Consider the following 14,181-nt stretch of genomic DNA (forward strand, 5'->3'; position numbering starts at 1 on the left):
CTGATAAGCTCATCTGGGCTTAAAATGAAGCTGAGGAAAGTTCAATTTGTCCATGAAGTTGTTTCACTGTGTATCAAGGAGGAAATTGGAAAATGCACAGAATTATTAACAATGAAAATGCAGAGATATTTATTGATTTTTATAAATATGCAAAATGTTGTAAACATTTATTGATGACTAGGATAAAAAATGCTATAAAACATCTAGACAGTGATTGTCTAATATTACAGATGTTTATTAGAAATATGTGCATGAAAAAAGAACAGTGCACGTACATTTATGTACACAGATACTGCTTGAAGTCCAAAAGACATAAGAAGTGAGAGCAATACATGTAGCTGAGAATCATTGTTTCCTTTTTCCAGTGGCACACTCCACAAAACAGTTACATTTTATTTTGTACCTAATTATGAACAAGAACAAGAAGGTGTGTGAGGCAGCCACTGACATCATTAATCACAGGACTGAAAGACATAGTAGCACATTTAAACAATGACAGAAGTTGTTATTTCAGAGGCAAATATAAAGGTTTCAAGTTAAGCTGAGACATCACAAGAATATTTACCAATTCGAATGAGATGTGGTTACATATATAATGCATGCTTTGAGTTATGCAGATGTAGCAAAATAATCAGTTTACACTAAAAGAAATAATGGTGACAAACAGAGAAATTTTAAAATATTTGCTTGGTTTATCTGCTGCAGGTATGAGATAACACTTTAGAAATTGAAACCACCTTTATTTTTAAAAAAATGCCAGTTTTTGGCTACATTACAGAACATGTTGAAAATATATATATTTTAAAAGTTAATTTGCTCTTGCTTGAAATGCATTCACCACTGAAAACATTCAATTGTGCGTGTACTTAAAAATAAATATAAACTGTTCTAAAGTGCAAAGATTAATTCCGTGCTTATTTAACAATCCTTAATGAGTCAAATTTTATAATAGCTCATATTAATGGGAAAATTATGAGAAGAATTAACAAGAGGCTTACTGTTTCACATAAAACCAGATCTCTGTATCATTCTTTCCCTATTAACAAACCTGGAGAAAAGTCTCCTAAGATTAAATTTGTATCCATCACCTCTATGTCTGCGAGATGAAAAGCATATTGTTATAGTCTCTCAGATACCAATCACATATTTAGTGCTGTAGAATTGCACTGAAATTCAGACACATCTATTATTCAAAATAAAATTTCTACCTTCGTCCTTATGTTTTGAAAACACACCTCATACCTTTTATGTGCAGTTTGACTCTTGTTATGCCTTCCAACAATATGGATAAATTGAAATGTGCGTAACAATTTCTAACTGCTTATAACTTCAGTATTAACAATAGAAATGGAAGATCAACATTGGAAATACCACTGACAAAGGCTTTTAGCAGCATGCAGTATACCTTTATTTCATTGCAGAGCCTTATAACTTTTGTATAATGTTCTTATATTCTGGTCCCCAATTAATACCACCAGTTTTATTTATTTTTTGCAAACATTAAAAAATTGTTCCATATAGCTTGTATGCTTTGACATTAATTTCAATTCCATCTTATTTTTACTTGTCAGTAGAGCAACAATGAGCACATAATATACCACTGATTATATTTCATCAAGTTCGGATCCTTAGATAAATGTCTGTTCTTTATTGCTAACATAACACAAGCACCAAAGCTGCTCAACAGTTCCAGTTTCAAATACTGCAAACTACAATTTTTATATAACTTTATCACAGCAGTATAAAGTCTCTGTGGAGGTCCCATTAACAATTTATGATTTCCATTCCTTCTTGCCATTAACAGCTGCATGATCTGAGACAAAAACTAAGAAATTCAATTATCTTACATACTTTCCTTTGGATCAGTTTTAAAAATATAAAAAACCACAGTAAGTGTCTACAAATATACCTTGAAGACCTGCTTATGGACAACCATTTTAGCTAAATTTTAGATTTAAATCAGTTAATGATTTGGCACCGCTGATTTGTTTCATTGTCAACATAAGTGTAAAGGTTGTAATTGGTGCTTTATTGTGGAAATGAGCATTTGTTGTACAGAAAAGTATACATGCCAGAAAATATACATGAGATTTAAGACATCTGTTTTCTGCTCGAGTGTACAATTTCCACCCAGCAATAGCTTTAGATGTGCTTCACAATGTCAACTCGCCTTCACCTATAGTTGGTAAGAAAATTTCCAAGCACCCATGGGCTCAACTAAGAACATTGTAGCTTGCATAGTGTCTGCATATAGTAATTTTGAAATGTCAATGAACTCTTGTTACTTTTGATAGCAATTATTTTATTTGTGACTGTGACATCAGATTCATTACAGCAAGGCACTGCACACCCATTCTGACTGAAAAGGATTCAGATCAAATTTTAGCACATGGCAGAACATTTTGAAATCAACTCAAGATTTTTCTACAAGGATTGCTGTAGTTAAATTTCCATGAAGATAGATCACCTCCCCTTCTCCCAATACCAAAGAGGAACAAGTTACATCTTGAAGATGTCTCTTATAAGGGTGAATTGTGATGCACCATAAAAGTATGTAAATGTCCAAACATCATAATTTGTGCTGAAAACATTCTGAGATATAGAATACCAAATAATAAACACAATGGACAGGCAGTAATATAGGAGAAATTTGTGGTGAAAAAAGGAAATAAATTTGCATCTTTTGAGGGTATCAGTGCATATATTAAGAACCAGCTCATTTTTAATGAAATGATCTATCTAATGTTAGTTCTAAGCCATGTCCTTTTTAAGAGCCTCCTTTTCAGCCATTGCAGCCCTTTACCTCTCTCCTTCTTGAGAGTTTTAACTTACATTAATTTCTTTCTCACAAAATTGAAGATGGAAGCAGCCCATTTCACACAGTTTACAGTTCTCCTATGATTCTGCAACTTGTTGGGAAAATGATCTAGACTACACACTCTTTCTGTGAAGCAAATATTGACAGCAAAAAGCTATATAGTCAAAATACATTTCACTGTTAAGTTGCAGCTTAGGAAACATCTGTCTATTGCATGGTACATACTTCACCGCATCAGAATCTAAATATATGACAAAAGTGGTTCATAACATAATCTGGTTCTGATCACCTATCAGTATTGTACTGAATGAAATACATCATCTGGCAGCTGACATTATAGTTCCATCAACTATATGTATTGTAAGTTTTGTTGCAAATTAGACAATTGTATGAAATACTTGATGGGTATCACAAGTGCAGAAAAATAATTTTATTAGTACAGATATCAATTAACATGTCAAAAAAGACAATTCCTTGTTGAAAACACCATGGGGTTACCAGGATTAAATGTGCCACACCATTGTGAGGTCTTCCTCACAGCCAAGACTTGGCTAGTCAGCAGCTGCAAGGAGAATGGTCAGGAAGGGCCAGGCAGCTGGCATCAGCTGCCTCAGCCCAGACCTCACCTCTTCTGCTCATCATGTGTACTCTGGGGCACTGAAGGGGGAGTGGTCTCTGGCGGTACCACTGACTCTTTAAGTGAAGGCAGAAGAGGAGCTTCCTGACAAACAAGTTTCCTGCAGAAAGAACATCAATCTATAAGCATTACACTGAAGTAACTTCACAAAAATTATTATTGTTAATGGAAAACAGTTTCACAAGACTCCCATTCCAGGGAAATTTTCATTACTATGAAAGGCACCAGTGAAGTTCTCACTCAAAATGTAAAAGAAAGGTATTATTTTGGTATGAATTGTTTAATTTTTCTCAAAAAAATTTATACACTTTTACATTTGATATTAACTATGTAAACATTTTTTCTGCTCTAATGTCGGTACCTCATATTTTAGTGGTTTTTGCAGGATTTGACAGTTTCTTGACATGATGTAAATCACTGTTTATACACATTGTTTGAAATTATGGAATGAATAGAAATTTTTATATGAAAAATTAAGTGAATGAAGGCAATCAGACATTAATTTGATGTTTTTCTCTGCCATAGAGCCAATTGTTTGATGTGAATTTTCGTGATGAAGAATTATGCACTGTTTTTAGTGGTTTTTCCTGATTACACAACTGATTTGTGGCAAGCAAATAGTTGTCTCCATTCACCATTAACTATGCTTCATTATTCTAAAACAGTGGTCATGACATGTCCAGTGTAATCTAAAACGTAAGTTGTATCTTTCTTCGATATGCTTCATAAATGAATCACTTTTGTTGGTTTCAGTTCATTTTGCAACATCCAAACAGTGACAATGGCTAAGTTTCTGGCTTGTGTCAATGTATCCAAGTTTTGTCTCCTCTTACAAGTTATACAAGGATTTTGTATTTCATTTCATCAGTTGACAAGAGACTGTTTTTGCACAGCAGCTAAAACTTCATGAACTGCTGTAGTGTGTGTTTCAGAGAGGCCAAGAAATTCCTTAACATGAAATCTGTAGAAGTTTTCTTCCATGTCAAAACAAATAAAAGAGTGAACTAATGCACACTGGGGGAGAGGTGGGGGGGGGGGTTATAAAAAGCCCCGTAACCTGTTTATGAATACATAACTCCAGGTAAAATCAACATTTGGTGTTTACATGTGCTGTGCTATAAAAATTGCACAAATTTTTATAAATATCTGATTGGCACTCCATGGTATAACACGTCCCATTTCTGTTGATGGCAGTGAGCAGGTCTGTGTACAGATATATCTAACTACTGATATCTACCAAAAAGAAAACCAAAACTAACCTTTCAGCTGCAACATCATAGGAGCCTGGTGCAGAATGTGACCGTCCTGACCTCTGGAATTTGTCTGATTTGTCTGAACCAGCAGCTCCCACAGAAGCACCTCCTCTCCGAAGACCTCCACGACCAAATGGGTTCTGTAAGTTAACAACAAGGTTTTTAAGGCTTCTGAGCAATTTACTTGCTAAACTACTGTATTTGTAAGATTTTACTTGCTAAGCTGTTATATTTGTAGGTTTCAGCTTTCTGTCACTATAAAATTTACTGAACATGACTGAGATTAATGTTAGTAGAGAAGCATAAATTTCAGTTTATTTTGAGAATGTGAAATAACATATGCAACACATCTGAAAATTTGTGAATCCACCTCAGAGACTGATTATAAAATGGCACTCATATAGCTGATCTTTTCATAAAGTTACGTACATCATATACCCACCATGCTTCCCCCAGTCAATGCTGTTAGTGAATCATTATGAAGGTATTCAGGTGTAGTTTGTGAGTTGGAATCCATCCTACAAAAAACCATTAACTTCTCTTAAAAAAATGTAATACTGTCCTCGATTCCAGAGGATGGTTTGAATGTTGCAGTGCTTTACTAGGCATGGTGTTACTGGAGAAAGTACACTTAGTTCTTTTCCCTGTCCTAAGGCCTGACTTACCCAGCCAGTTATAGTTGGACCTAGAATTTAATATGGTCTCTAAATCATGGTGCAACTTGGCGTTTTTCATATTAATGAGTCATAGATGAAAGAAGCAACAAGCTACAATAGATAATTTACACTCAAATGGAATCAGAAGAAGACTTTCAGATTTGTAGTCGGACACTTAGTTTTATGTGTATCAGCCACTGGCAAGATCATATTCCTTGAACTGATGAAAACAGGAATTCTAAATTATAGTTTTATGGGGTATCATCACTTCAAATAAGTGGAAATGTCAGATGTCACGTATCTGTTCAATATTTAACATAAATCCAACTTACATTGAGAAGCTAAAAAGTAAAATTTGTATTGACATTGGACTAAGTGCAATTTGTTTAAATAACAATGAAATATTTATTGGATGTTTAAGAAGGCAGACATATTTTTAGAGTCCACATTAGTTGTTATGATTTTCAATGTAGGCACTTGTGACGTAACTTTAAAGTTTCAAAGATGTTGTTGTTGTTGTTGTTGTGGTCTTCAGTCCTGAGAATGGTTTGATGCAGCTCTCCATGATACTCTATCCTGTGCAAGCTTCTTCATCTCCCAGTACCTAATGCAACCTACATCCTTCTGAATCTGCTTAGTGTATTCATCTCTTGGTCTCCCTCTACGATTTTTACCCTCCACGCTGCCCTCCAATACTAAATTGGTGATCCCTTGATGCCCCAGAACATGTCCTACCAACAAATCCCTTCTTCTGGTCAAGTTGTGCCACAAACTTCTCTTCTCCCCAATCCTATTCAATACTTACTCATTAGTTATGTGATCTACCCATATAATCTTCAGCATTCTTCTGTAGCACCACATTTTGAAAGCTTATATTCTCTTCTTGTCCAAACTATTTATCATCCATGTTTTACTTCTGTACACGGCTACACTCCATACAAATACTTTCAGAAACAACTTCCTGACACTTAAATCTATACTCGATGTTAACAAATTTCTCTTCTTCAGAAACGCTTTCCTTGCCATTGCCAGTCTACATTTTATATCCTCTCTACTTTGACCATCATCAGTTATTTTGCTCCCCAAACAGCGAAACTCCTTTACTACTTTAAGCGTCTCATTTCCTAATCAAAGATGTATGTGGAGCAAATAACCTCAATACATCACAAAGACTATTGAAACTAATGGCCAGTTTTTTTTATAGCATTTAAATGCATTGTGTGATCTCCTGCAAAGATGAGTCTGTGAGCCTGAAGTTTCTAACTATCCAGTTTGGCTTACAATGAATATCAAGAACTAAACTAAGTATTTTGTGTTTGCTCATTTTCTTGAACAGAGACAGAAGCTGTAGTGCTGAACTCACATCGGACTTGATAGTGCATGCTAATGATAGTCAATCATTCAAGCATGTAGTAACAACTTCTACACAGATTACGGCTCAGATTTTCATATTTGAAAATATTATTTAATGGTTTAACTACTCTGGATGGTTTAATGCGCATGCCTTTGTACCTGTCCATGTGTGCTCTGAACGTGCCACCAGTCTTTCTACCTGTGTACCAGGCAGAAGGACTGGTGGTGTGTGTAAACATGTTCAGAGCACACGCGGAAAGGTACAAAGGCACATGCATTAACGCGTCCAGAGCAGTTAAAGGGTTAACTATCAAGTGCTGCTCACCCTCTCCAACAAAAGATTTTTGCGAATTCAATTTGAGCTATATACATAGCTTAGAAGCATTTTTTTTGGAAAACTCATTCTGTTATTCACTAATGTTGGCCTGATGGACAGTGGCTCATACAACATTCCTATAGCCTTTTCTGTTATTCAGACTCAATAAGGAAGCCATAAAAGAATGGAAGGCATACTTGCCTGGAAGGAGTGCTTCTTGAGCATAGTCTTGACAAGGATGAGTGTGTCGAGCCTGGGGATGGACTGCACGACACGCAGTACATCCTCCTCGGTGACCTCAACCAGCTGACAGTTCTCCTCCTCAGTTGGAAGGGGGCTCTTCCCATGTGCTGTCACCCAGGGGTGCTCCTGTTACACCAAGGCTACAAGTTAAAATCAGGTCATAAATATAAAGTACAGGAGGCTTACCATATTTCTTGTAATCCTGCTGGCCATATGAATAAATTTGTCAACATAATTATGCATACATCTGATAAGGTGGCATGGAAGGATACATCATCTGGTACCAAGTCATTTGGCAGAACTTGCCACAACCAGCTGAAGTTAACTGCAAGCTCTCTTGTGTACCTATTGATGATGAACCTGTCATGTCCAGTTTTCTCCTGGACTGTTATTTGGACTTTGTTTTTACCTAGTGTCAGTGTCTGGCTAGCACACACTTGCTACCTGCCTAATGCAGAACTGCTTTCACTTACTGTGCAATCAAAAGCTGTGTTTTCATAGAACAAACTGAAGATATATGGGTGAACTGAGAGTGTGGCTCATACGTGAGTGCTCATCAATTGAACCTACCATCAGTGTTCTCCTGCACTAATTTGTGAGTTATTCAACATACTTCCAGAGTACTGTGTTAGATGAGAGGTCTCCACTTCCATAAGTTTCATGTTCATTATTTCCCTTATAGTCAGGAGTTATTACTTTCTGTGATTTATTTGTACATAATTTGTGCTCAGTCAAATCTCTGTTGTGGAAGAAGAACACTTACAACAGTGACAATAAGGACTTTTCTGGAACTGCATTCCACCCTGTGCTGGACTAGTACTTGTCAGGCTACTTTGCTGAGACTTCCAACAAGGTATGACAAGGGGTTTCAAGCTCGGGAAACAACAGCTAAAGTTGCAGCACAAGCTTGTACAGAAGCTGACAGATCCAGCATGTTTACAGTTTCTTTCAGCAATTCCAGCTTTCCAAAAAATTCACTAAAGTGCAACTGCACTAGACATGTCTCAAAACCATTTAGCATTTTATATTGAGGCACATGACAGAAAGTGCTCTATTGTGCCAATGCAGTGTTTTGGAATTACACAGTTTAGTTTCTTTCTCAAACTGAAGGTTTGTTTCAATCCTAGCCTGTCTCAAAACTTTATTTTTTCTCTTCTCCCTACCCTAAAACAAGATACTGCTCTGACAGATGTAACTAATGGTGTTCACCACTCATGACAGTTTGTTAGAATGTGCTGGTGTTTATTATGGTGCAGATAAACAATGATTATGTAATTCATTATACTTATACTCACACATCAACATTACATCATTTAAACAGATGACAAATGAACTACAATGAAAAAGGTCTAGCAACTCAGATATACTTACATCAGAGATGAGATAAGCTGCCAGATTACCAATGTAGCAACACTACTACATAACCTGGTGACAATTTCAACATGTCAATAAGTTACATTCATTGTTCCCTAGCAAGTGGTTTAACTAATATCTCAGCAGGTGTTCCCTTTCAGTGCAAGTGCTTAACAACAGTCCCATTTGTTTTGACACATTCAGTAATAAAATGAACACATTTTGATCTAAAATATACCACAAGACTTTGTAAGCAGGGTAACAGAACTCTGGTTATGAAAAAAAATTATTTTCTCCAATGGATGAGGACTCCCCTATTGTAACAACCTAGTAGTTAAAGCATCTGCAAAATTTGAGTCAATAAAATCAGTAACATGCCAATCTTTAAAATCTTCTTTGTTGAACACAATGCCTAATTCATAGTACACTTGAGGTAATAAAGGACTCCTTTTGCTTCCCTCCAATGCATACTAATAAATACATGTAGATCTAAGGAATGGACAGTCCAGGTCAGAATATTAACAATTGTGAAAAGGATAGATTGCTACTCAGCACAAAGATATGCTGAGTTGCAGACTGGCCCAAAAAATCGATTGTCAGACACTGAGCTCTTGGCCAAAACCATCTTCAGAAAAGAAAGAACAATATTGACACATGTAGGCATGACTCATGCACACACAACCACTATTTCTGGTCACTCTGGTCAGACTGCTCTGATCCTGAATCCGACATTAGCAGTTGTTCCAACTCCAAACTAATTCTCCTGACAGAAGAGTTGAAATGAGGTTGGTCATGGCATCTTAAAAAGATTGGTCATGGCATCTTAAAAAGATTGGTCATGGCATCTTAAAAAGATACAAACCCAACACTGGTACGTCTTGCTGGTGATGCTGTCTTTAGGAGGCCATGCTTTACAATGAACCCAGGATCTGTGTCAATATTATCGTCTGGCCTACCCATCACAATCAGGATATCAGGATGTATTCCTTCATGAAGTCTTTACTAAGTGAATGTAAATCCACTGTCTCCAGAGCTGTTAGCACCTCATTATGTAAAACATTGAGGTTTTAAACCTTTCTCAATAAAAGATAAGGATAGCCCTTCACATCCATGAGAACTGCATCCTTATAGATTATTACCCTACAATCAATTGATCCTTCCTTGGACACAGTGATACTTGCCTAACTATTTTGTATTACTTATGTATTTATTTTTTAGCTTTGATGACACTGATTTTGGGTAAATATCCTCAAAGGTGAATGAAGCATTTGTATTTGTAAACCATAAGGTTTTGTTGAGTAAGCTGCAGTAAAATAAAGCAGTTTCATAGTTGTTGTAGATATTAATCACATATTATTGTGAAATTACTGTAAGCAACATCAATTGCAACAAATTTATTACTGATATCATAGTTGGTAAAACTTGATTAGCTTCACTTCAAACACTTTTTAACACTCTTGCATTCCTTTTCTTGGCCTGTATTTACAGAAGATTCAAAACCAATTTGTTTTCTTAAGTCTGTCAACTCATTCCCACATATACCTGATAGGGAAGTATTGTGAGATCTAATTTGTTTGCAGAAAGCAAGTGACTGTATGTAACCATTTTGGACAAAGTAGGCAGATGTAATGACATACACACACGGTAAGATTGCATAACAAGTTTCTCATTCAGAAATTGTATTTAAATGTTGTTAATTTGTGAGAAAAAGGAGAAATGTGTAGATGCATGGATCAAAATTTGACAACAAAGTTACTGTGACCAATCAAGACTGGTTCATCATTCCACAATATTGCTCTTCGCACTGGTCAGGATCCTGCTACTGAATAAGGTACTGGAGAGTCACAGAGATGAAAGACATTTTAGGAAAGGTCCTCACCACAATGGAAACAATTTTCTGTAATTGGTACAGTATGAGAATAAAGATTTGTGAAGCAAGATAACAAGAGATGATAGAAGCCAAAAAGAAATTGTGAGAAGAACACAGCAGGCAATTTATCATGTAATTTTAGAAAGATTTTACTCACTAGTTGGAGCACCAGTCTGGAAATAAGGAAACGGACCATGAAAGCATTTCAAGTGTGTTTGGGTGTGAAATATGGAGAATAGGGAAAGAAAAAAGGTGATGACTAGAAGCCCTGGACATTTGGTGCTACTGAAGGATGATGAGGATGTCATAAATGCATTAAATTATGAATGATTTGGATATTCTACATATATGGAAACAAAGAGCAAGGCAGACAGAAAAGCAGAATGGCATATTGCTGCAAATGAACCTTAGGGTTTTACACTAAATAAAAAGAATATGAAGAAGTGCTCAGGATAATGTGATGACATTTTGATCAACAAGGACTGTCAGCATGGTGAGTAATGCAGTGATTTCCTTTGACACAGAAGCAAAGGGAGTTGCACTGACAGTGCATCTCATGCCACAAATGCCTTGAAGCATGTAGAATCCTTGACTGGTCTGTCTGGTCCCCTGATTTATCACTCATACAGCATGTCTGGGATATGACATTGGGAAGCTAAACTTTCATACCAGCTTCCAGCCAACAATATTCACCAACAGACACACCACATGTTTCAGGTATGACATGCAATGCAGGATGCCAGACTCAATGACAACACTGGACACAGGAGTAGTAACATACCATCTTCTCAGATGAGTCCTGGCTCTGAAAACAGCATTACAATGAACATATTCATGTGCCAAGGCTACCAGAAGAACGAATGTTGGCAACAGAACTCATTATTGTCATACAGAGTGAAATCTTTGCGTGATAGTATAGGAGTGCCTCTGGGTACACAACACTATCGACTCTGGTTATTATTGCCTGTAATTTACACAGAATATTCTCCAGATTTCTCACACACTGAAATCTGGTCATGGACTGCCATGATGCTGGCACACCAACAATCGATGGCCACTATACACTCTTGTGTAGAATTGAAGCTGCATGGAATGTCATATCCATATGCGACAGCCAAGTTCAGTTCAGCTCCATGCCCAACTGGGTTAGAGGCTGCCAGATGTAGCAGCTCTATGTACTAAACTTCTTGTCCTGTATACCCCTAAACCATCTACAAATTTAATTTTGTACTGTTGCTACTTGGTTGTGTATGCACAATCAGTAAAATTTCATCACTTGTCTTCCTTTCAGGTCTTTCATTTTTTATAGGTAGTATTTTGCAAGAATGACAGCATTGTTTCATGTTATCCAGTTCTTCCTGTTAAGCATTTTTGTATCGAAAGTTTTTCACTGTACTTTAAGTGGCAACAATAATTACACTGCCTGGCTAAATAAGTGAAGCACCCAGAAAACGTGATCACATGTCATGACAATGTAGTACACATGAACATGTGGATATGTAAATGATTAGATCTGCCATTGTCTGTGACAGGTAGAACAGCCACCAGAATTTATTTCTGTTGCACTTGTTTTGTGTTCTTATCAAATGTGATAGGGCATATAAAGGATGTGAAGAGCATAAGATGATGAGTGATCACTATGATGGACATGGAGATGTCACATATTTGTCTGAGACATATTTACCAGCACCTGACAGAGTTTGACAAAGCTCTCATTGTGGATTTACATTTGGCCAACTGGTTGAATCCTGCAATACCCAGATTTATGGTTCATTCAGATGTGACAATGGCTTGATATTGGACTGCAAGGGAATGTGAGGGCAGGCATACTTGGTGTCAATGTTCCAGTCAATCATGTTTAACCAAAAAGGGGGAATCACCATACTGTGCAGTGACTGAGCACACCATAACACATTCACATGTACACCAGCCATCTGAGAACAAGTAATGGACCCTTTGCAACATTCTGTGTCATCATTAACCGTTGGTTAGAATCTAGCAACAGTTCGAATAGAAATTACCACACCATGCATAGGCTGCCATTAACACCACAACACAAAATGGCTATGTTTGTAGTTGTGCTGAAACCAGGAAGAATGGACCACTGATGAATGGCAGCATGTTTTATTGTGATTCAGCACTACTCTGGACGATCGTCATTGACGAACAGGATTGTGACATGGAAAGGGGTCCCAATTCTCTCAATGTTCTGGAAAGGCACAGCAGTGTTGCTCCCAGCATCACGATGTGGTGAGCCATGAGCTATTACTTCTGGTCACAGCTACTAGTGACGGGGGAATTCTAATGACACAGAGGCATGCCACAGACAAACTGCATCCCCTTACATTACTTCTCATGCAATAATATTGTGGTGTCATGTTTCAACATGACAATACTCGTTCATACATGGCACATGTGTCTATGAACTGTTTGCCTGATGCTGAGACACTCCCATTACTAACAAGTAATACAGAGCTGTTCCTAGCAGAACATGTGTGTGACCAGCAAGACATCAACACTATCACATTGCCAGTTTCCACGATATAACAGACCAGTTACAACATTTACTGGCCAGCTTTCCTCAGGAGAGTATACAATGGCTTTATGACACCATTCCCAACCGAATCAGACCATGAATTCACACCAGGGGAAGCAACATTATGAAAAGTGGACTGGTACTGGCATGGTCTTTGTAACTTTGACTCAATTTTGTAATCACTAAATACAATTACATATTGTCTCAACCTATGAAGTTTCATTTCATTTCTTTCTCATCCTCTGGGCGCTTCACCTTTTTTGTCAAGCAACGTTTACAATTAGTATTTTGTCCCTTTTCAGCAACTGTAGTAATGTTTGAAATTTTCCCGGCGTACTGATGGTTCCATAAAAACACTGTAGTAATATTTATTGAAATAATCAGCGACTAGTCACATAAAAGAAATTTCATTTCCTTAACCAGTTACAGAAATCTATACAGAAAAATATACCTCAAATGTAAAAAGGTCAGATAAGAATATTAAAATTTAAGAACGAAAAGTAAAATTTAAAAAAAGATAAAAAATTGTAAATACTTGTACCTTTTGCATTATTTGCGAAAGCCAAAAATAAGATGTATGAAGCACATTGTTGTGGTCTTAAGAAAATACAATAACAATATGTAATACAATATAGAAACCATTAATACATAAGGAGCTCGCAAATGTTCACACATGATTCATAGTGCCTGTACAAAAATTATGTACAAGGAAGCAAAACAACACACGTAGACATCATTCCAGAACTGTAGCTAATGAGCTAAAGACATGCATTTGTCTCATGTTGGGGGGAAAAGTACGAAACACCAATGCAACGAAACCTTCACACAACTATGATTAGATTAGATTAGATTAGTTTTTTGTTCCATAGATCCATGATGAGGAGATGCTCGTGGATGTGGAACATGCCAACCTTTCTTTTTATTCCTCTTTATTTTTTAAAAGCTGAAATAACAATACTAATAGTATGAGTACATACAATACATCATTTGTTTCTATAAAATATTCGTCAATGGAGCAGAAGGAGTTGGCCAATAGTAAGTCTTTCAGGCTCCTTTTAAACTGATCTTTATTTTTAACTAAATTTTTTATGTTTGCTGCCAAATTATTGAATATGAGTGTTCCTGAGTAGTGGACTCCTATTTGAA

The 14,181-nt window shown here is 36.6% G+C and overlaps 1 protein-coding gene across 2 annotated transcripts in view; it reads right to left on the bottom strand.

Annotated features, from left to right (window-relative positions):
- Positions 1 to 214: 214 nt before the first annotated feature.
- The window catches only part of LOC126418619 (calcium/calmodulin-dependent protein kinase kinase 1), a 1,500,745-nt gene continuing 1,486,778 nt past the window's right edge, over positions 215 to 14,181 (bottom strand). For both annotated transcript variants that reach the window (XM_050085460.1, XM_050085461.1), the window contains 3 exons: positions 7,235 to 7,402; positions 4,715 to 4,848; positions 215 to 3,555 (listed from right to left, as the gene is read on the bottom strand). In XM_050085460.1, coding sequence (XP_049941417.1) covers positions 3,441 to 3,555; positions 4,715 to 4,848; positions 7,235 to 7,402 — 417 coding nt within the window. In that variant the 3' untranslated portion in view covers positions 215 to 3,440. The remainder of the gene's footprint in view (positions 3,556 to 4,714; positions 4,849 to 7,234; positions 7,403 to 14,181) is intronic.

This window comes from Schistocerca serialis, chromosome 9 (genome assembly GCF_023864345.2).
Source record: "Schistocerca serialis cubense isolate TAMUIC-IGC-003099 chromosome 9, iqSchSeri2.2, whole genome shotgun sequence".
Lineage (NCBI taxonomy): Eukaryota > Metazoa > Arthropoda > Insecta > Orthoptera > Acrididae > Schistocerca > Schistocerca serialis.